The 22,704-nt window shown below is 45.9% G+C and overlaps 1 protein-coding gene across 3 annotated transcripts in view; it reads right to left on the reverse strand.

The window, feature by feature from the left end:
- Nucleotides 1–4,638, reverse strand: part of B4GALT6 (beta-1,4-galactosyltransferase 6) — a 46,163-nt gene extending 41,525 nt beyond the window's left edge. For all 3 annotated transcript variants that reach the window (XM_032785293.2, XM_032785292.2, XM_032785294.2), the window contains exon 1: nucleotides 3,865–4,638. In XM_032785293.2, the coding sequence (XP_032641184.1) occupies nucleotides 3,865–3,979 (115 nt within the window). In that variant the 5' untranslated portion in view covers nucleotides 3,980–4,638. The remainder of the gene's footprint in view (nucleotides 1–3,864) is intronic.
- Between the last annotated feature and the right edge of the window lie 18,066 nt (nucleotides 4,639–22,704).

A 22,704-nucleotide genomic window follows, 5' to 3' on the forward strand; every position in this document is an offset into this window, starting at 1 on the left:
TCAGAACTCATCTTTTATCCACACACTCCTGCATTTATGCATATGGAAATTTTCCCAGTTTTTCTTCAGTTCAGAACTTCCCCCTTGCAAACCACAGGAGGGTCTCCAGAATAGGAAGCTGTATTCCTAATGTATCTTCAGATAAAATCTCTCCCATCTCCTAACCCCTTTCCATCACCCTCATGTCCTAGATTTTAACATTACTAACTAAAGCCGGTCAGGAAGAAAAAAAAAAATTCTGTTCCATGAGAAATTCTGATACTGATTGTTTTTGTTCCAAATTTTAATTTGAGACTATTTAAAACTCTTCATTTCAAGAAGGCAAACAAGTTATTATATAATACATATAAAAATTAATATTTTAATATAAGACAAAATAAAATGAATCAAAATGATAAAATTGAAACAAATTGTTTCAACTCTCTCCTGTTGATTTTGATTAAATTTTTGACACTTTTCCACAAACCCTTTGTTTTTGACAAAACTGCAGTTTTCAATGGAAAACTGTTCCACTGGACATTTTTTAACCAGCATCACTACTAACAGGAGCAGGAAGAAGGGGAGAGTTACAGCTTTGTATGACTCAAATTACTAGAAGTTTTGTGGTAGAGGCATCTTCTCCCTCTTCTAGTGAACCATAAAAGGTTTGCTAGAGAGGAATTCCATTCTAATGACCTGAACAGGTCTGTCAAACTTGAATTCCTTCTAGAGAAGGCTAGGTCTTCCCAGGGAACCTGTGGAACTCCTTGCCAGAGGATGTTGTGGAGGCCAAGACTATAACAGAGTTCAAAAAAGAATTAGATAAATTCATGAAGGATAGGTCCATCAATGGCTATTGGACAGGCTGGGAAGGGATGGTGTCCCTAAGGCTTTGCTTGCCAGAAGCTGGGAATAGGCAACAGGAGATGGATCACTTGATTTCCTGTTCTGTTCATTCCCTCTGGGGCACCTGGCATTGGCCGCTGTTGGAAGACAGGATACTGGGCTACATAGACCTTTGGTCTGATCCAGTATGGTTGTTCTTATGTAACATGGGAAGGCAAAAATGCCCTCTTCTTCCCCAACTTTCCCTGGTTATTCTTCCTTCTCACTACATCACCACTCCATATACAACCCAACCTTTTCCTCTTCATCCAACCCTCTTTCTCTCCTGCTGGTAACCCGCTGTCATCTTTCTGGTCTCAAAAAGAAGGAAACATGTCAGACAGCAGCTCTACTACAACAACCTTCTGTGGTAAGTTAGAGTTGAGCTGTCCTCTGATGTTTCTCTTGTGGTTTGCTGGAGAAGAGCTCCATTCTAGTGAACCAGAGGAAGTTCACCACAGTAAAGTTCCATTGTGATGAATGCATCTATTATACTAACATACAGATATTACACAATTTCCATCTGCATTTCCACATTTAATATACCAATTGTAGAATAATTACTAACATAGATGACTCTTTCACACAAAAGTTTTCCTAAATATTATAGGAAAACATATTGCAGACATCATTTGCAATCGGACATTTCTTATTTACACACACTAACAACAACCTGTGTAGTCACAAACATGATAAGAACCAATAAATATGGCTGGAGTTGAATTTCAAACGTTCTCATTGGTTACCTAAATTTTAGGGAGAGATGTGCTTGGTGTGGTTAGAGAAAGGGAAAGGAGATAACTGATGAAGAAGGGTAATTTGTTTGAGTGCAGCATTGATGGGGTGTTGAATGACAACTACACAAAGCCTTGCTTTTTACAATTGACTGGTGGGAGATTCAACCTAGCATTTTTAATATTATTAGAATGGATCTGATCTTAAAGCCAGGAATCAGGGATAAGAGTCACACCAAAAAAAAAAAAAAAAAAAAAACCATTTTAGATGGAAATTTAACTGAAAATTGTTGTGGCTTTGCATACTGGCTGGCTCAGAGGACTAATGATAATAGCTCAGATGGGAGCAGGGTGAAACAGACTGGCAGAACCATATACAGTTTTTCCACACATTCAAATCCAGTCTATGTCAGTAGTGACTGAATGTTTTCTTAAGGCTAATCGGATGTGTGACCTAAGTTAAATGACCTTGAGCTAGACCAACAAAGACAACTGAGATTCAGCATTGCAACTCCTAACATTTAGACATATTTCCACCTAATGGAATCCACATTCCCAAGTTAGATCACTAGGCTTCATATACAATGCCTGGGGAAAGTTAGCTGCCTAACACTATGTCTATACTTAAAACGCTACAGCAGCAGAGCTGCACTGCTGCAGGTGCGCCGCTCTAGCGCTTCAGTGTAGACACATACTACTACAACAGGAGGGGTTATTTTGTCATCATAGGGAATCCACCTCCCTGAGAGGCAGTAGGTAGGTGGACAGAAGAATTCTTCCATCCAGCTAACACTGTCTACATGGGGGATTACGTGGATTTTTCACACCCTTGAGAGACGTAGCTATGCCAATGTAACTTTTCGGTGTAGACCAGCCCTAAGTAATCCTCACAGCACTCTTATGAGCTAAATAAATATAATCCCAATTTTGAGGATGAGGAAACTGAGGCACAAAATCTGAAGATTCTTTAGTCACATAGTACATTGATGGCAGAACGAGGAATAGACCCACGGAGTTCTGGCTCCCTGTCCCCTGCTGGAGCCACTTAAATTAAATATACCTCTTAAATAGTAAATATGCTCCCTGTACTTGATGACTGGTACAAATCAAGAGTCAGGCTGATTTTTTTTTGCCAGGGGCTGTTCTCTTCTGACACTGAGCAGTCTCCCAACATGTTTGTACCGTTTTTCTGAAGTTCCATTTAAATGAAGAACAGTATCAGTACAAGAAACACTAATCTTACGTAACTACGGAAGTCTGGGTAAAACTGATGAGAAAAAACACTGATTTGTGCGCTGCTTTTCTAATCTGCATTCCTATTGTCTTCAGTGTTCTACCAGAGGGCTTTTAGCTTATTAGATGATGCTTTATAGCACTGGTTGTTTCAGCTCTGAGGTAAGGAGGGAAAGATTCTTTCATATCATACTGACATGTCAGCCAAATTATGCCAATTGTGATTGACTAACATTTTTCCAACAAGCACCTATAGACTTTTTCCTGTTATGCGTGGTAGAACCATCCCAAAACATCAGCAAAGCCACTTCATTGCATTCCTTGAAATTACATCTTAAAACTTTTCCCTGCTGAGATGTCAAAAAACAAACTCCACAATGGTTAGGCAGTTACCCTACCGTGGCCACTGTGTGCAGACTGACACGAAAAAGTCAAGTCAACCCAGCTACATGATTCAAGGGTGTGAAAAATCCACACCTCTGAGCAACATAATTAAGCCAACTAGGGGCAGCTAGTACTGGGTTGATGTAAAAGTTCTTCCACCAACCTAGCTACTTCCCACTGGGAAGGTGGATTAACTAGTGATGGGAGATAGGCAGCAGCATGTCTACATTGAAGCATTACAGCAGCATAGCTGCACCCTTTTTAAGCATAGACATAGATTATATGTTTACAAAGCATTTGAAATCCTTGAATGAAAGGTGCAACAGACATATACTGTACTACCCTAACTATCCTTCAATCTCTCTCTCATCATCCCTTGAGGGGAATGTCCTTTAGTTTTAGACCTAAATTTACTTCCATCCAATACTATTTTTGTGGCACTTCTCTTACTCTGAAAGATTTCCCCAGTGCTGTATTATGCAAAGTCCATTATTATTTAAAGTCTCCCCCAAAACAGACTCACTGACAGACACTCCTACCTTGGGCCTCTGTCCCAATTACATTCCTTACACTTCGGGATTCTGGCAAGTTAAGAATGTATAACCCTCCACCTCACCCGCCCGCCCAAGCGGAGATCTTCCCTGCTTACCTATCCCAGGGGCCACATAGATGAAGTAGAGGCACGATGAGGAGAAGGAAAAGAAGAAGATAAAGGCGAGGATGGAGCGATTGGAGACCCGCAGCACCTTCCCGAGCAGTGACATCCTCCTCCTGGACAGGGGCTGCCGCCTCCTAAGCCCAGCAGTAGCCAGCGGCGGCGGCAGCACTTCCCAGCGGGAAGGAGCAGACTCCCATGAGGCGCACAGCGGGGCCAGGCAAGGGAGAGGGCCTCAGGCGAGCCGCCGGCGGCGGGAAGAGGCTGAGGCTGAAGCGGAGGGCTGCAGGGAGTGTCTGACAGCAGGAGCTGACCGGCGGGGGCTCGGGAAGCCGCGGGGGTTGGTGCGAGGGAAGCTGGCGCCAGTGGCTACTACACAAGGACGCTATCGGAAGGGCAGGAGCTCCGGGTGGGCGCTGGGTCTGGGGCTGCAGTAGCGGTAAACACAGCGCCGCACAGGGGAGGGGAGCGGCTCGCTGGGGCTCCCTTCCCCGCTGCACAGGTGAAACGGGGGCGCGGAGACCGACGGCAGGGGCTGCCTCAGCGCTGCGAGCCGCGGACCGGACCGGTTGTTCCGGCCCCTCACACAGCGGGGTGGGGTTAATCCGCCCCGTTCCCTCTGCCGGCAGTAGCAGACCCCGGCGCTGGGCCGAGGGGGGAGGGGAGTCCTAGTGCTGCCGCGGGCGGGGCTGCGGTGGCTGCTGGGTGGCTCGGTGGCTGCTCATGCCGGTAGAGGTAACGGCCGCCTGCTCCCTTCTCACGGGCGGCGGCGGCGGCGGCAGCAGCAGCATCGCCCCCACCAGCGGACAAAGTCACCTGCGCGCCCCGCCGCTCCTTCCTCCCGGGCCGGCGGCGGGGAGCGCGCTGCAGCCGCCCCGCCCCTCAGCGACCCGGCTACTGCGGCGGCTGGGAACGTGAGCGAGCCCCTGTGTGGCTGGCGACCAACTGCAGAACTTCGGCGGGCGCGCGCGCGCCCGCCCACTCAGGCGGCGCGGCCTGAGTGGGCGTGGACTGCGCCAGCCCAATAGGGGACAAGGGAGAAAAGAATCCCCTTTCTTGATTGGCTGGTAAATAAACTACTTTATCATGGGGCAGAGCGTTCTACCAGACTCTCCGGCGGCTATTGTTCTCCTCTGGAAGTGGGGATCCAGGGGAGAGAGTCTAGGGGAGAGACTATTAGTGATAGGATAAGAGAATGAGTGGCTGGGGAAGGGGCATGGAGGGGAGGCACAGGAGCCGTGGACCCTGTGTGAAGAAGCGTGGCTGGAGCCTTTAGGCTGGGCTCTGTCTCCCCCTAGGTGTGGTCCAGGACTAGATGACTAGAGCAGTGGTTCTCAAACTTGTGTGGTGGTGACCCTTTCACACAGCAAACCACTGAGTGTGACCCCCCCCCCGCATACATTAAAAACACTTTTTTATGTCTTTAACACCGTTATAAATGCTGGAGGCAAAGTGGGGTTTGGGGTGGAGGCTGACAGCTCACAACCCCTCATGTAATAACCTCATGACCCCCTGAGGGGTCCCAACCCCTAGTTTAGGAACCCCTAGACTACAGCAATAGCAGCTGGTGCCCTTTGACAGCTATAATTCTAAATCTGGCAATGGTACAAATGGACTATTTTTAACAGAAAGATGTGTGAGTGCTAGAAGCTGCATGGCAAGAGGATATGAGGGGCAGTAGCTGCATATTGCGGCAGAGGGAGATGAAAAGAAAGAAATGGGGTAATCCATTGGGGAACTATATTATGTATAACTTTAAATCCTCTTTTGCCTGCAGCTCAGCCAGGGATCAGACTTTTCAGGACTTTGAGGGAGGTGGAGGGAAGAAATTTGCACAGTTAAATGTTATTCAGAAATAACTGTATGGCACCCTCTCCAGTTTAAGAGCGGTAAACTTCTATCAGCATATGTAACATTTCAGTACAAAATATATTTTTGTATACCTATATCTGCATATTGCCCTCTCATCTTGTCATGGATATAACTTCTCACTCTCTGTGGTATTTCAGAGTGGTAGGCTATGTTAGTCTGTATCAGCAAAAACAACGAGGAGTACTTGTGGCACCTTAGAGACAATTTTATTTGGGCATAAGCTTTTGTGGGCTAAAACCCACTTCATCAGATACATGGAGTGGAAAATACAATAGGAGTATAATATATAAACAGTACATGAAAAGATGGGAGCATGGGGAAATTACTTTTTGTAGTGACCCATCCATGCCCATGCTTTAATCAGGCCTAATTTGATGGTGGCTAGTTTGCAAATTAACTCCAGTTCTGCAGTTTCTCATTAGAGGTTGTTTTTGAAGGTTTTTTTGTTGAAGAATTGCCACTTTTACATCTGTTATTGAGTGTCCAGGGAAGTTAAAGTGTTCTCTGACTGGTTTTTGAATATTTTAATTCTTGAAGTCTGATTTGTGTCCATTTATTCTTTTGCATAGAGACTGTCTGGTTTGGCCAATGTACAAGGCAGAGGGGCATTGCTGGCACATATCACATTGGTAGATGTGGAGGTGAATGAGCCCCTGATGGTGTGGCTGATGTGATTAGGTCCTATGATGGTGTCCCTTGAATAGATATGTGGACAGAGTTGGCAATGGGGTTTGTTGCAGGGATAGATTCCTGGGTTAGTGTTTTTGTTTTGTGGTGTGTAGTTGCTGGTGAGTATTTGCTTCAGGTTGGGGGCTGTCTGTAAGTGAGGACTGGCCTGTCTCCCAAGGTCGGTGAGAGTGAGGGATCATCCTTCAAGATAGGTTGTAGATCCTTGATGATGCGCTGGAGAGGTTTTAGTTGGAGGCTGAAGGGTTTGGACTATGTCCACACTATAGCCTATGTCAGCATAATTTATGCCGCTCAGGGGTGTGAATAAACTACACCCCAAGTGACATATTACAGTGACATAAGCGCTCATGTGCATACCGCTGTCAGGGAAAAGGTTCTCTTGCCAACATAGCTTGTGCCGCCCATGGAGCTGGGTTTTTTATGCCAGTGGGAGAGCTCCTTCCTCTCAGCATAGACCATCTTCACCAGACATGCTGCAGCCACACAGCTGTATCAATACAGCTGCACCACTGCAGCATTGTATGTATAAACATGGCCTATAAATTGTGTTATGGACACTCCCACTCTTATTCGCAATTGTGTGTTCTGCTCTTCTTTCCCTGAACAATCAGTACTATCCTAGTGGCAACTGTAGCAAATGCCTAGATGGAAAATTTATTTTTAGCAGCTTTTAGTGCAATACACATATTTGTAGAAACAGATGGAAATGAGGAGAGTTTGATTCATTAAACCTGAGGTCTCCCCAGAGCACCACCAAATGTTTAGTGGATGACAGTTTGAAAATCATCAGATTAAGCAATCTTCTAAAACTCTAAGTGCATGTCTACACTAGAGTTTAGTTAATTGTTTGCCACTTCCGTCAAGTTAGCTAAAATATTTGTACATGGTAATCTGGACACACCACCAATGGTTATGGTTTAACCTTTAACTAAATCCTTGTGAAGAAATACCGTAAAAGTGTGCAAGGCCAGCACTGGGCTGAGCACTTGTTCTCCTTGTTTGATTGAGCAACCTGATGCTGGCTACCAGCAAGCCACTAGGTGACTGGGTCAAATCAACACTACATTCCTCTGAAAAGAGCTGTAGATGAAATTCTGTATGCTAGGGGAGTGGCTGCTGGCCAAGGTGTGGCTGGGTGCACTTGAGCCAGCTATTGGGCTCAGTTTTCACAGGAGTTCAGTTCCCTTTTGCATGAGCTGTGTTTAATCTGAAATCCTGGAGTGCTTGAAGGAATGAGGAAAAAAAAAGTACGTTTTTTCAAATGTGTTTTTCACTCAAACGGCCAGCACTGTTTTAATGGTGCTTGAAATAGTTCTTGAATCTTGGTAAGTTCTGCAGTCAGCACAGTTAGTGTTCAGAAGCATTGCTCAAACCTTACTAACAAGGTCATTTTAACTGAATCCAAATGTTTGGGGGCAAAGCCATTTTGATATAGAGTACCCCGCAGTGATAGCTACAGCAAGGACAGACGTTTTCCCTCAGAACAGAAGATTGTACAATTTGTTTTTTTTCTGAAAGGACTAAAATGTCATTTTCTGCAATCAATGGCAAACCATCTGGTCTGTTTTCTTGCATTTCAGTATTTTCATTTTAAAAATTAAAAAAAATGTATGACAATCAAAAATTAAACGTAGAAAGGAACACAGTAATAACCCAATGGGAAATGTTAGAAACATCAGTCATTAGGTGAATCAGTGGATAATTAGGTAAATAATTCCCACTAATGACATAACCACAATTTAACTGAAAGGGAATTTGGGTAAAATAGAAGTGAAATAAAGGGGAGCTACACTATAACTAGTATCCCATAATATTGCTACATGTTGAGAGGAACATTCCTATATATTATACTAGTCATAATTCTATAGCCATCCAGGAACTTCAGTTATTATGCTTAGGCTTGATAGAATCAGATGTGTATGTTTTATTATTTCAATGGATAATATCAATATTTAAGTTTTTCTTCAATTTGTAATCAATTTTCAATTACAGCAAATTTTAGGGGCAGGCAATAATTACTTAATGACAGTAAATACTAAGATTCAAAAAGTTAAGGTTTAATTGTTAAAACACAAATTATCAAAATATCTTTGTTAAATTTAATATGGTCTCAAACATTTCTTACTTTGCTTGTCTGTAAATCTTGATAATTAGCAAGAGAAATGTTTTCATCAGTTTGTGTACAGTGAAATGGAAGTCTACTGACATTTACAATAAAAACCTAATCCTTCCAAGCCTAATTATGCTGCACACCATGGCTACTGGAATCTCCTGGCAACAGCAAGGAGAGAACATAGCTCTCTCTGCTCCAAAAACATTAGACCCCCTACTTCTTGAGCCATTTAGTACTATTCTAACTAATAATGAATTCATTATTGCTGTTAGTATTGGGTGGCTTGGGGTGTTTGAGAATATTTGTTTTGTCACAAAAACATGAGAGCTGTAGATAATGTATCATCTTCTGAGTTTCATTAAGCAGAATATAAAGGAATAATACAATGGAAAGCACCAATAGACAAAAATATACAGTGGTTTACATTGACTTTTCTTGCAGGTGTGCATAATATAAGGCCATATTAACTTAGCAGCAAATGTTTGCATCAATAAGTGAAAATATATCTTGCTGGTGTGATGTCTAACTTCCTATTACTAATATTACAAAACATGGGCAATTTGAGCTGTGAATAAAATTTCATTTGTATACGATACAATGTTTATACATTATTCTGTATTAGCGGGTGTTTGTGCACTATATTTAGGATTTACTTCTTTGTTTTGTTTTATTTTAACAATATTGTCAATATTTTGGTAGATCTTTAACATTTTATTTGGTATATACTCATATTCTCCTTCTATACACCACTACAAACACATCTTGCACTGTCCATCCATGACAAGAGCAGGACTTGTGGGACCAGGAGAAAGTCTTCCCTAGCCTGACCCATAAGTGTCAAAGTCCCTCCCACAAGAGTTAAGACTTGCTACAATTCTTACTACCTTCATGAGTTAACACAAAGCCCATGTCTTGTGCATAGCTTTTCCCTAATGTTAATATTAGATTAATTAAATGTAAAGCTTCAAGTGCAAGGTAGGAGGAAGTATGCTAAACAGAGAGCGGTTTAGACTGGCTGTTGTAATAATATAGTTACGCAGTTGCTCAAATAGTACCATGATCATCGTAGAACAACATGCTGGACTAACAGTCACCAACAATATGGGTAGATACCCTAACTTGGAAACTTGTATAACATCCAAAGAAACAATCCCAAAAGATAACAGAAAAGTTTCAGATAGAGGAACTTTCACTTCAGCGTTACTAGGTTAAAGAACACATGGTAAAAAGGAGACCAGTTGTTTTATAATTTTCTATAGTCCCCTATCACCACCAGCTGGTTTTATTATTCTTTTAATAGGAGTGAGGTTTCTGACACCTAGTTTTGCCATATAGAACTGAACCAATACTAATGTAGATTAGATTTGGCAGCAATAATTAAACAGACTAAAAGTCTATTTAGGATTGAAAATATAAAGTCTCAACATCAGCAAGTATAACTAAAATTAGGAAGGTTTTGTTTGTACTAGATTACATATCAGTAAAAAAATTCAGCATTTAGTCAAATGTATTTTCAAACGCACCAGTGAAATAATGATTTGTGTTGCAGTTCATCTCCATGAGAGGGCAATATTTACGACAGTTATTTAAATTAGATAGTTGGTTAGCCTTTTCAAAAAGGGCCTTCTGATGAGGGCTGGCTCCAGGCATCAGCAAACCAAGCACGTGCTTGGGGCAGCACATTTTCAAGGGTGGCATTCCAGCCATTTTTTGTTGTTGTTGTTGCTTTGCAAAAGCCTAGAGCCGGCCCTGACAGCAGCAGTGTGTTGTGCGCAGGGGTGCCCTGGAGCCGCTGCGGTTTGCGCCGCAGGGGAGCAGCGCCCACACTTTGTGGCTCTGAGCGGGGGACACTCAAGCTAGGGGCTGCCCCGCGGGTCACACTCAGGCTGGGGGCTGCCCTGTGGGGCACACAAAGCCGCCTGCAGGTGCTGCGGGGCGGCCACCCACCAGCGCCGCAGCCGGGGCCAGGTGAAGCGGCCCAAGCAGCCCAGGGATTGCGGCAGGGCAGCCAGAAGCAGCAGCAGCGGGGCCATAGAGGGCAGAGCATTGCCATACGGGGCCACGTCCTGCTCTCTGGGGCTCCACTCCCTCTGGGGCTACCCTGCCCCGGCTCCTCAGCCCCCTACTGGGGTGCTTCCCTGGCTCTGCCCTCCCGGGTCCTGGCTGGTCCTGGAGGCGGGAGCCCTGGCTGGATGGACCCTGGGCTGAAGCGTGGCCCAGGAACCCCACTGCTTACCCCAACCCTGCCAGCGCTGGACTGGCTGGAGGTGACGGTGGGAGCAGGCAGAGTCAGCACTCATGGGGGGGGAGCCCAGGCAGCAGGGGGTATGGGTGGGTTGGGGAGGGGAGGAGAGCCCAGGGCTCGAGTGCCAGGGGGTGCAGGTGGGGGGAGGGAAAGACAGAGCCCATGGCTGGGATGGCACGGGGTGTGGGTGGCGGAGGGCACTGATGGGGAGGGAAAGCAAGAGCCCAAGGCTGGGGTAGGGGGCAGCCAAAAAATTTTTGCTTGGGGTGGAAAAAACCCTAGAGTCGGCCCTGCTTCTGATGGTGGATTGAGTGATAGCTTCCTCCAACCAGGGGTGGCTCAAGACACCTATGCACCAAGCGCGTGCCTGGGATGGCCTGCTGGTCACCGTGAGAGCGGCAGTCAGACTGCCTTTGGCGGCATGCCTGCAGGAGGTCCACCGGTCCCATGGCTTCGGCAGTGGGTACGCCGAAGGCACAGGACCGGCAGACGTCCCGCAGGCACGCTGCTGAAAGCTGCCTGACTGCCGTGCTTGGAGCAGCAAAATACATAGAGCTGCCCCTGACTCCAGCCTTACCATTGCTGGTTGGGGGCAGGCGGAAGGGTACCCTGTAGAGCAGTAATCTACAACCTTTGGCATGCGGCTCGCCAGGGTAAGCACCCTGGTAGGCCGGGCCAGTTTGTTTACCTGCCACGTCCTCAGGTTTGGCCAACTGCAGCTCCCACTGGCCGTGGTTCGTTGTCCCAGGCCAACGGGGGCTGCGGCACGGGTTGACGGATGCGCTGGCCGCTGCTCCCCGCAGCCCCCATGGGCCTGGAGCAGTGAATTGCAGCCAGTGGGAGCCACGATTGGCCGAACCTGCAGATGTGGCAGGTAAACAAACTGGCCCAGCCCACCAGGGGGCTTACCCTGGTGAGCCGCATGCCAAAGATTGCCAATCCTTGCTGAAAAGAGTGGAACTCTTACTCGCAAAGCAGTGTGTCCAAATAGTACAGCCAAGTTTTCAGAAATCTTGGGAGTCCAGAGGCATTTGATACTTTTCTGAAGCAGACTCCAGAGAAATTGCAGTGAGGGGAGGATTTGTAAATCCCAGATATTAGGCTCAAGTTAGATTTTACAGGCATAGTTTAGGGTTTTTTGTTTGTTTTTAAGGGCCTGTAAGCCTTTCTGTAGGTGGTTTAATATTTATAGAGACAAGCCTGTTTTCAAGACAGAAAAGGAAAAATGAAGCCTAACCAACACCTGTGTAGGACAAGTTCTTTCTGAAACCTATAAATCACCTGCTGTATTGTTGATTTAGCAACTGGTCTGATGTAGGATAATCAGTCTTAGAATTCTTCTGGCCCCCTCTACCTCAGAGAACATAAAATTTGACTGGCATCTTTAGTGTTTTACTCTCCCATCACCCAATGGTAATCGCAGTCCTGAAAATGCTGGTGATCTCAGGGCTTGGCTACACTGGAGAGTTACAGTGCTGGTGGTGGCTTTACAGTGCTGTAACTTACTCCCTGTCCACACTGGCAAGGCACATACAGCGCTGTATCTCCCTGGCTACAGCGCTGGTTGTACTCCACCTCGACCAGGGGAATAAAGAGAACAACGCTGGTGCTGCAGCGCTGGAACACCAGTGTAAACAGTGATTAATCTTACTATGCTGTAACTGACCTCTGGAATTTTCCTATAATGCTTTTAAGTAGAGATAACACTCTTTATTTTGTTGTGATGCCTCTCTTTGTTTTTGGGGCTCCCGGAACTGCTTATCTAAAAAACAAACACAGCTACAGTTTGCTCGAGCAGAGGCAGGGAGGGGAATGAACATCCACAGCTAGTGTTTGCTTGAGGAGAGAAGCAGCACGGCTTGGGGGGGGGGGGGGGGGGGGTGTTCATAGACTCAGACTCTAGGACTGGAAGGGACTCGAGGTTAGGGTACGGGTCATTGATCCAGTCCCTGCCTCATTGCAGGACCAAATACTGTCTAGACCTCCCTGATAGACATTTATCTAACTACTCTTAAATATCTCCAGAGATGGAGATTCACAACCTCTAGGCAATTTATTTCCAGTGTTTAACTCCCCTGACAGTTAGGACTTTTTCCTAATGTCCAACCTAAATTTCCCTTGCTGCAGTTTAAGCCCATTGCTTCTTTCTATCATTAGAGGCAAGGTGAACAAGTTTTCTCCCCTCTCCTGATGACACCCTTTTAGATACCTGAAACTGCTATCATGTCCCCTCTCAGTCTTCTCTTTTCCAAACTAAAGAAACTCAATTCTTCGCCTTCCTTCATAGATCATGTTCTCTAGACCTTTAATCATTCTTGTTGCTCTTTCTGGACCTCTCCCAATTTCTCCATCTTTTTTGAAATGTGGTGCCAGAATGGACACAATACTCCAGTTGAGGCCGAAACGCGGAAGAATGACGTCTCGTGTCTTGTTTACAACATACCTGTTAATGCATCCAGAATCACGTTTGCTTTTTTTGCAACAGTATCACCTGTTGACTTATATTAGCTTGTGATCCACTAGGACCCTAGATTCTTTCTGCCATACTCCTTCCTAGACAGTCTCTTCCCAGTCTGTATGTGTGAAACTGATTGTTCCTTCCTAAGTGGAGCACTTTGCATTTGTCTTTATTGAACTTCATCTGTTTACCTCAGACCATTTCTCCAATTTGTCCAGATCATTTTGAATTTTGACCCTGTCCTCCAAAGTAGTTGCAATCCTCCATGTTTGGTATCGTCCACAAACTTAATAAGCGTACTTTCTATGCCAACATCTAAGTCATTGATGAAGATATTGAACAGAGCCGGTCCTAAAACAGACCCCTGCAGAACCCACTTGTTATACCTTTCCAGAGGATTGGGAACCATTAAACCCACTCTCTGAGTACGGTTTCCAGCCAGTTATGCACTCACCTTATAGTAGCCCCATCTAATTGTATTGCCTAGTTTATCGATAAAAATATCTGTGAGACTGTATCAAATGCCTTACTAAAGTCTAGGTATACCACATCCACGCTTCTCCTTATCCACAAGACTCCTTATCCTATAAAGAAAGCTATCAGATTGGTTTGAACTGATTGTTTCTTTACAAATCCATGCTGGCTATTCCCTGTCTACCACTTCCAAGTGTTTGCAGATGATTTCATTAATTACTTGCTCCATTATCTCCCTGCACAGAAGTTAAACTAACTGGTCTGTAGTTTCCTGGGTTGTTTTTATTTCCCTTTTTATAGATGGGCACTATATTTGCCCTTTTCCAGTCTTCTGAATCTCTCCGTCCCATGACTTTCAAAGATAATAGGTAGAGGCTCAGATTACCTCCTCTATTAACTCCTTGAGTATTCTAGGATCCATTTCATCAGGCCCTGGTGCTTGCGGCATCTAACTTTTCTAAGTGATTTTTAACTTGCTCTTTTTTTTATTTATCTTCTAAACCTCCCCTTCCATAAGCATTCACTATGTTAGACATTCCTTCAGACTTCTCAGTGAAGCCGAAACAAAGAAGTCATTAAGATCTCTGCCATTTCAAGTTTCCTGTTACTGTTCTCCCTCCTCATGAGCCAGTGGCCTGCCCTGTCCTTGTCTTCCTTTGCTTCTAATGTATTGATAAAAAGTCTTCTTGTTTCCCTTTATTCCCATACTAGTTTGGGCCATTTTTTGCCTTTGCCTTTCTAATCTTGCCCCTGCACTTCCCGTGTTGTTTGCCTATATCCATCCTTTGTAATCCTGACCTAGTTTCCATTTTTATACAACTCCTTTTTATTTTTGTAGGTCATGCAAATCTTGTGGGTTAGCCAAGGTGGTCTTTGGCCACAATTTTCTATCTTTCCTACCTCGGAATAGCTTGCTTTTGGGCCTTAATAGTGTCCTTTGAAAAACTGCCAACTCTCCTCAGTTGTTTTTCCTTCAGTCTTGATTCCATGGGACTTACCTATCAGTCTCTGAGCTTACCAGATCCGCCTTCCTGAAATCCATTGTCTCTTTTGCTGTACTCCCTTCTACCTCCTTAGAATTGCAAACTCTATGATTTCATGATCACTTTCACCAAGCTTCCTCTACTTTCAATTCTCAACGAGTTCCTCCTATTGTTAAATCAAGTCTTAGAAAGCTTCCCCGCAGTAGCTTTTTCAACCTTCTGAAATAAAAAGTTGTCTGCAATGCAGTCCAGGAACTGTTTGGATGTCTGTGCCCCGCGTGTTATTTCCTAATATATTGGATAGTTGAAGTACCCATCACCTCCAAATCTGGGCTTTGGATGATTTTGTTTGTTGATTAAAAAAAGCCTCATCCACCTCTTCCACCTGGTTAGGTGGCCTGTAGTAGACTCCTAGCACGATGTCACCCTTTTTTTACCTTTTCTCCTAACCAGAGACTCTCGCACTTCCGTTCCTATGTCCTCTCCACTCAAGTCAAGTGTGTACATGTTTAATTATATAAGACAACACCTCCTCCCTTTTCCCCGTCTATCCTTCCTGAGCAAACTATACCCATCTATACAAACATTCAATCGTGTATTATCCACAATTTCAGTGATGCCAACATGTCATAGTTGTATTTATTTATTAGCACTTCATTCTTCCTGCTTATTACCATACTTCTCGCATTTGTATCATAGGATCTAAGATACTGGTTTGATCTTGCCTCCCAGTTTTGCCCTGACCCTCCTTTCTCTCTGCCATTATAGCCATGATCCCTCGTTTCCCACCCATCTCCCAGGCCTTATGTTCCCACTTACCTGTGGGCTTTGCTCACTGTCCTCGTCGAACCTAGTTAAAGCCTCCTCACTCAGTTAGCGCCTACGTGCAAATAGGGTCTTTCCCCTCCTCGAATGGTGAACGCCATTCTGCCTAGCGTCCTTCTTGAATAGCATCCATGGTCAAGGAAGCCAAAGCCCTCCTGGCGACACCATCTTCGCAGCCAGCATTCACTCCAATGATGCGTCTGTCTCTGCCCGGGCCCTACCTTTGACAAGAAGAATCGAAGGAATACCACCTGTGCTCCAACTCTTCACCTGTACTCCCAGAGCCCTGTAGTCACTCTTGATCTGCTCAGCGTCACACCTCGCAGTATCATTTGTGCCACATGGATGAGTAGCATGGGGGTAGTAGTCAGAGGCCGGATAATCCTCGACAATGCCTCTGTAACATTTTTTTTCATTTCGGAATATGAGCCCCCCGGCAGGCAGCATACCTCCCCGAGATGAAATGTCAGGGCGACAGATGGGCGCCTCCGTCCCCCTCAGCAGAGAGTCTCCGACCACCACTACCCTACGTTTCCTGTATTTTCAGGTGTGGCAGCAGACCGCCAGCCTTAGGGGTACAGAGTTCTTCTCCTCCTTTTACTGTAGGGGGTGATTCCTTTCTCTCCTGTATCAAGAAGAGCATAAATAGGTTACCTAATTACCCACGGCGGGAGGGTTCGCAGCAGGGGTGGAGCACTGCCAAGCTGCCAGAAGCACCAGCTGCCAGTGTCCACCTGAGCCCATCTCCTCCTCCAACCAGTGGTGTGTCAGCAGTCCTGTGAAAACTGGGGACAGCTACACTCAGCTGTTCTCCACATGGACACTGTCCAGGGAATTGCTCGTGGATACGGGATGCTCCTCAACCCTAGTGAGCTTTGTTTGTCAGTCTGTTTGTTTGTTATGGTTGTTTGAAGGACGTTGCTGTAGCTGGCAGTTGGAGGCTGAGCTACAAAGGAAGTTTGAAAGCTAAAGCCTCTGGTAATTGGTGAGCCTCTGGTAATTGGCATTCACTCAGGCCAGGGCTTTATAAGCCACGCACAAGCGACCAGGGGAGTTTGCGACCAGGGGGCTGCTAACAGGGAGTTTCGCAAAGGGAGTTTGGAAGGGAGAAGGGAGGGAGAGGGGTCCTTGTTGGTCCTACTCCATGACCGTTAGTCCGTTGAAACCTATAAAAAACTACATCCCAAACTTTCTCTTTAAGGCAGAGCAGAGTGGACAGAGAGCTGCAGACAGGGCAGTTTGAGAGGGAGTTGACAGAGGGAGGCTTACGATGGTTAGGAAACTGCACACCTGTGCCAGCACTGCTTCTATCCTTCTCACTGCGCCTGTAGCCAGACAGAGCACCAGAGCATGGATGCTTTCTACTAAGATTCGGTGTGGTTTTGCAAGACTGTAGCTTGCAATTTCCACTTACTGATATCCAGGCTGGGGGGGCATCCAATGTGAAAGGTGCTACTGGTGGAATTCTCAGGCACTGGTGGGAGAGCACAGGAGGGAGTTGGCTAGGTTGAGGAGCATCCGTAATCCACAGGCAATTCCTGGACAGTGTCATGTGAGACAGCTGAGGTAGCTGTCCCAGTCACAGGGATTGCTGACACACCACTGGTGGAGGAGGAGATGGCTCAGGGAGGACACTGGCGCTGGTTACTTCTGGCAGCTGGCAGTGCTCCATCCCTGTGTGAACCCTCCCGCCGTGGTAATTGGTAACCATTATGCTCTTCTTGTACAGGAGAGAAGGAATACCCCCTACAGTAAAGGAGGAGAGCCTCGTACCCTAAGGCTGGGAGGTTGTAGGTAGTGGTGGTCGGAGACTCTCTGCTGAGGGAGACGGAGGGCCCATCTGTCGCCCTGACATTTCATCTCGGAGGTATGCTGGCTGCTGGGGGCTCGTAATCCGACTCCACCCCACCCCCCTCTTTTGAAAAGCACGTTGCAGCCACTTGAATGCTGGGATAGCTGCCCATAATGCACCACTCCCAACACCGCTGCAAATGTAGCCACGCTGCAGCACTTTCCCTACAGAGTTGTACGAAGACAGCAGTAACTCCCAGCGCTGTACAGCTGCAAGTGTAGCCAAACTCTCAGATTAATATTCTGATAACATTATAATGGGGGCTGTGCTGTACAGTAATAGGTCTGTGCCAAATTGATACATCTTGACCTAAAGAACTTACAATATGAAGGCAAGGAAGATTCTATTGGGTTCATCACGCTTTGCTGCCTTTGATCCATGCCCTTTTTATTCTGCACAGTGACACATATGATACTTTTCTTGGAAGAAAGTTGATGGGTTCTTTTAACTGTAATTATCTAGCCCTTTTGAAGAATATGAAGGCAAAAAGTAGGACAACCACCTTGCAGGGCTGGTGCAAGGACGTTTTGCGCCCTAGGCGAAAATTCCACCTTGCGCCCTCCCCCGTCCCCAAGCCCCTGCCCTAAGGCGCCCCCTCCCAAGGCAATTCCCCCCCACACCCTCAGGCACCCATCCCGCCCCAGCTCACCCCTGCTCCGCCTCCAACCTGAGCACACCATGGCTGCTTCACTTCTCCCACCTCCCAGGCTTGTGGCGCCAATCAGCTTAGGTGCCACAAGCCTGGGAGGCGGCAGAAGTGAAGCAGCCACGGCATGCTCAGGGAGGAGGAGGGGCAGGGGTGAGCTGGGGCAGGGAGTTCCCCTGCGTGCTGCGCCCCAGGGCCACCTGGGAGGGTGGAGGCAAGTGGGGCAATTTGCCCTGGGGCCCTCATGAGAATTTTTGGCCCCTGGAGCGGGGTCCTTCAGTCTCTCCGGAAACCTCTTGCGGGGTCTGAGCCCCCAGAGCTTCTTCCGCTCCGGGTCTTCAGCGGCAATTCGGCGGCAGGGGGTCCTTCCGCCCTGGAGCAGAAGGACCCCCCCCCACCAGCGAATTGCTGCTGAAGCAGGACCCACCGCCAAAGTGCCGGGTCTTCGGCAGTAATTTGGCAGCAGGGACCCCCTGCTGCAGGTCTTCGTGGCACTTTGGCGGCGAGCGGCCCCCACTTTGGCAGTAATTCGGCGGCGGGGGGGTCCTTCTGCTCCAGGATTCGCCATCAAAGACCCCAGGCCCCCTGAATCCTCTGGGCAGCCCTGCTGCCCACCCCATCCTTACTTGCTGCAGGCGGCCCTCCCCATGCTCCTCTGCCCCAGCTCCCTCTGCCTAAATGCCGGTGGCGACCGGAGCGGCCGAAGATCTGGCCACCGCGGTCGCTGCAGAAGAAAATGATGCCCCCAAAATCCTAGTACCCTAGGTGACCGCCTAGGTCACTTAAATGGTTGCACCAGCCCTGCCACCTTGGCATTGTTTGGTCACTCATAGCAGCAATATAGAAGAAGGAAGTAGCCAGTATAAAATGTAACTTTGTAAACAGTGTGCTTGGTAAACTTGGTTACATCCCCACATGCAAACAAGCTAGTTCAAGTTTTTCAATTGTGGAGAAGAAATTAAAATGTTTGCACCAGACACTTTATAGAAAGGCATGAGAAATAATAGTTTGTACCTTCAGACCTGATCCTGCAAACACTCCTGCATGTGCTTAATTTCATTTATGTTAAGGGAATGACTCATGCTTAAAGTTAAGTACTCACTGTGTTTGCAAGATAAGGGCCTCCGACATTAACTGCTTTTAAATGATAAAGAAGCCTTTTTTCCTTCTGGCTTGGTTTTCATGAAGTTGGTTCACTTTCAAAGAAAGAAAACAAAAGGATAGTGATGAAGCACACTTTTTGCCAGTGTCCTTCATAACATTTTGACTTTCAAGGAAACTAAAGGCCCAGTTCTGCTCCATTTAAGTCCAGGGGGAGGGGTGGGAGAAGAGATTTCAAAGGAAGCAGATCAGGCCCTACATTTTCAGAGTAGTTTTATTTTAAGAAAAAAAAAGTCTGCAATATCTTATTCTAATTTAAATAGAATCTCAAAACACAGAAAGTGACATTAATCAGCATTTGTATACAAAAAGAAAAAGGCCTAATAAAAGAATATTTTGGAAAAACAAGCTTATTTTTTCTTAAATGCTAATGAGTGTTTATCCCTTTCCAAGAAAAAAACTAAAAGGTGATCCCATAGTCAATTTCATGTATTCTAACAAACAATTTTAATCTATTTTTCCCCCCCCTAAAATGACTGTCAAGCCTCTTCATCATTCTGTTTTTTCTTCTGTCTTCCTTTTACATTTTGCCATATTTTTATAAACAATATCTGGCAAGTAAGCCTTTTATTTATCACTGTTAGTCCCATATGTAGCACTAGAATAATTTTCTTCCACTTTTGGATACCGGTATTTGTTTGTTACTTTGGTTGATTTGGTTTTGGAGCTGTTTACAACAACTTGAATTGTTATAACACTGTATTATGTAGTATCACAGCATTCCAAGACCTTGTACAGTAACTAACATCAGAAAATAACCCTCCTGGCAGGTTAACAACTAACTAAAGTAAACAGGTATGTATAAAAACATTTTACATTTAATTCTTAATGTCAGTAGATAATAAGCTCTAAGACAATGCATGGTATATCCAGTATTTGTTAGTACTTAAGATGCTTGGAGATAAAGCAGCTGATTTAAGCTGGTGATTTAGAAAGCTGTAATTTAGAAAGCTAACTTAGCTCTGTTTGTTGAAGAGCTCTAATAATAGTCAGTGTATGAACCTTGCAACTAATAAAAACCTAACCAACAACTGGTGAATTTGGGCAAGACTGGGGTCGTGTGATACCAATCATAATCCTACTATTCAATTTAGAAGGAAAGTACCATAATGATAGAACTTAATGAAGTCTTCTTTGCAGTTATACTGTTGGCTCTAGAATATGCTTTCTGTAGTCTTCACCTACCTATCCAGTTATCCTTATATTTTTAAAAAGAGAATTCTATAGTATAGTAAGCTATTTGTCAATTCCCTAGAAAGAATATCATTTGGACAGGTTGATTCTGTTATTATGTTTTCATACAGTGATAGATATTTTATTTCCTCCAATCAGACATAACTCACTTTTTTTAATTCCACAAATTTTGTTTCTCAGTTCTAGTACCTTTGTATTGGTATATTCTGCTAAGCCATTCCTCACTATACTCAGTTCAAGTAACTCTTGCTCATTGGATCTAATTTTCCTATTCATCTATTTCCCTGAGTCAAATCCTCTTTCTTGGTGTGCAGGCGATCCAGCATGGATTGTCCTATAGTTAAAGACTCCCTTGTTGACTTCATGAAGTTTTTTTCCCCCACGTAGCAGTAGAAATAAATCTCTGCAAAGTCTAATGGACTCTGCAATGGCATAGGGATGGTCTAGACAGTATTTGGTCCTGCCATGAAGGCAGGGGACTGGACTCGATGACCTCTCAAGGTCCCTTCCAGCCCTAGAGTCTATGAATATGCTTGATGGAAGCATTTTCCACAAATGAACATTGGTGCGTGTGATAGGGTGCATTCACCTCTCTCAAGCGCCCCCTTTACCAAGTGTATGTGCCTGAACGTTCTCTCTGCTTTGTGGTGAGTCTTCCTGGGGGATGTGACCCAGCTTTCTAGCCAAGTCACCTCACACACAGTCTGTATGTGAGATAAATCAAACCCCTTCTGGGATGTAAGTCCCACAGGGGGCCAATCTCTGTGCCCACTGTCAGGTCCCTTCATCTGCAGTCCCATCCCTGGACTCACTCCTCAATCAGTCCAGCAGGGCCTATTCCAGTACCCTTCTGTGCTCCCTTGAATATTTCCTGCTTTCAACCAGTCCTGACCCTGTTGTGGAGCTGCATCCCCCAGGAAGAGCCCTGCATGGGTACAAATTTATATCTGCAGATATAAATCAGTATCTGCAGAACCACAGGGCTCTCCCAGGAGCTGCAACAGCAAAAGGAGTAGAACATGGGGCCAGTGCTCCGTGCCAGTATTCCCTCCGGCACAGCTGTACCACCCTCAGCACTGCCCCCGTCCCTTCCATGCAGCTGTTTGCCTCTCCTGTCTGAGGTGAGTATAGCCACACCAGAGGAGCTGCCAGCATGGGGTGCTGGTTCCTGGAACAGGCAGTCCCACATTCTGCCCCTTTTGCCACTGTGGTTCCAGGGAGAGCCATGCAGTTCCACAGATACTGATACATATCTGCAGATATAAATTTGTATCCACACAGGGCTCTACCCCCAGGAATCACTCCCTGGAGACTCTTTGCCTCTCTGGCCTCAGCTCTTCAGATGAGCCACTAAAAGAGTTCAGTTCCTCTTCTGGGGAGTACCAAAGTCCAGGCCACCTTCCTAGTGCTTAGCAACCCTGGCCCACCCTCTATTTTGGGTCTAAGCCCAGGGATCCAATAGATAGAAGCCATCTCCCTCACCCCTTTAAATAAACTGCATTGCTGCTACAATTACCTGGGTCACTTCTCTGTGGCCCCAACACATTCTTCACCCTTACCTCAGGGCTTTGTCCTGGTTGCGGTCCCAACAGCCAGCCCAGTGCTCCTTCACATTCCCTCCCACCCAGCCTCTCCCAGCACTGCTCTGTCCAAGGTCCTGTAGCTCCCTCAGCCAGCTAGGCCCACTATCCACTCTCTTCTAGCTCTAGGGAGGAACTGAACTCTGCACTACACTGCAGCTCCTTTTATATGGGCTTGCTGGGCCCAGATTGGCTATTCCCTGCAGCCCCTCTCTGATTGGCTGCATTTCATGCTGCCATTCTAGGCCACTTGGAGGACTCTCTCCGCTGCCTGTTTCTGGGGTGGGGTATGTGGCAGGACTATAAGGCCTCCAGCAGAGGGCCTCATGGCCTCCTCCACCCGATCACAGTGAGACAATCTCCCAAGCTTTTTCTGGTAAAAGTAGTAGGTCATGTTAGTAAATTTTAATTACCTGAGATTATGAATGTTACAGTTATAAACAAAATCTGATCTCACCTACTGCTATCCTCTCAGGGTGCCTTCATTCTGTAGAAGGCAGACAGAGGTAGGCCTAGCAGGCAAGGCAGGATTGCAAGACATTTATTGTCTTCCTCATCTCCATCCTAAGTGAAACAAATTCCCTCATAATCAGAGCATTAAGCAGAGGAACCTCCTTAGGATCTGGGAGAAGTTTAGTGAGATTATTCTTTGACATACATCCTAAACTAATAGGCTCACTTTGTAATAGATGGGTATATCACCATCCTTGTAAAGCTTCCCCTGCTGGATACTCAACTAGT

Source organism: Chelonoidis abingdonii, chromosome 2 (genome assembly GCF_003597395.2).
Source record: "Chelonoidis abingdonii isolate Lonesome George chromosome 2, CheloAbing_2.0, whole genome shotgun sequence".
Taxonomy (NCBI): domain Eukaryota; kingdom Metazoa; phylum Chordata; order Testudines; family Testudinidae; genus Chelonoidis; species Chelonoidis abingdonii.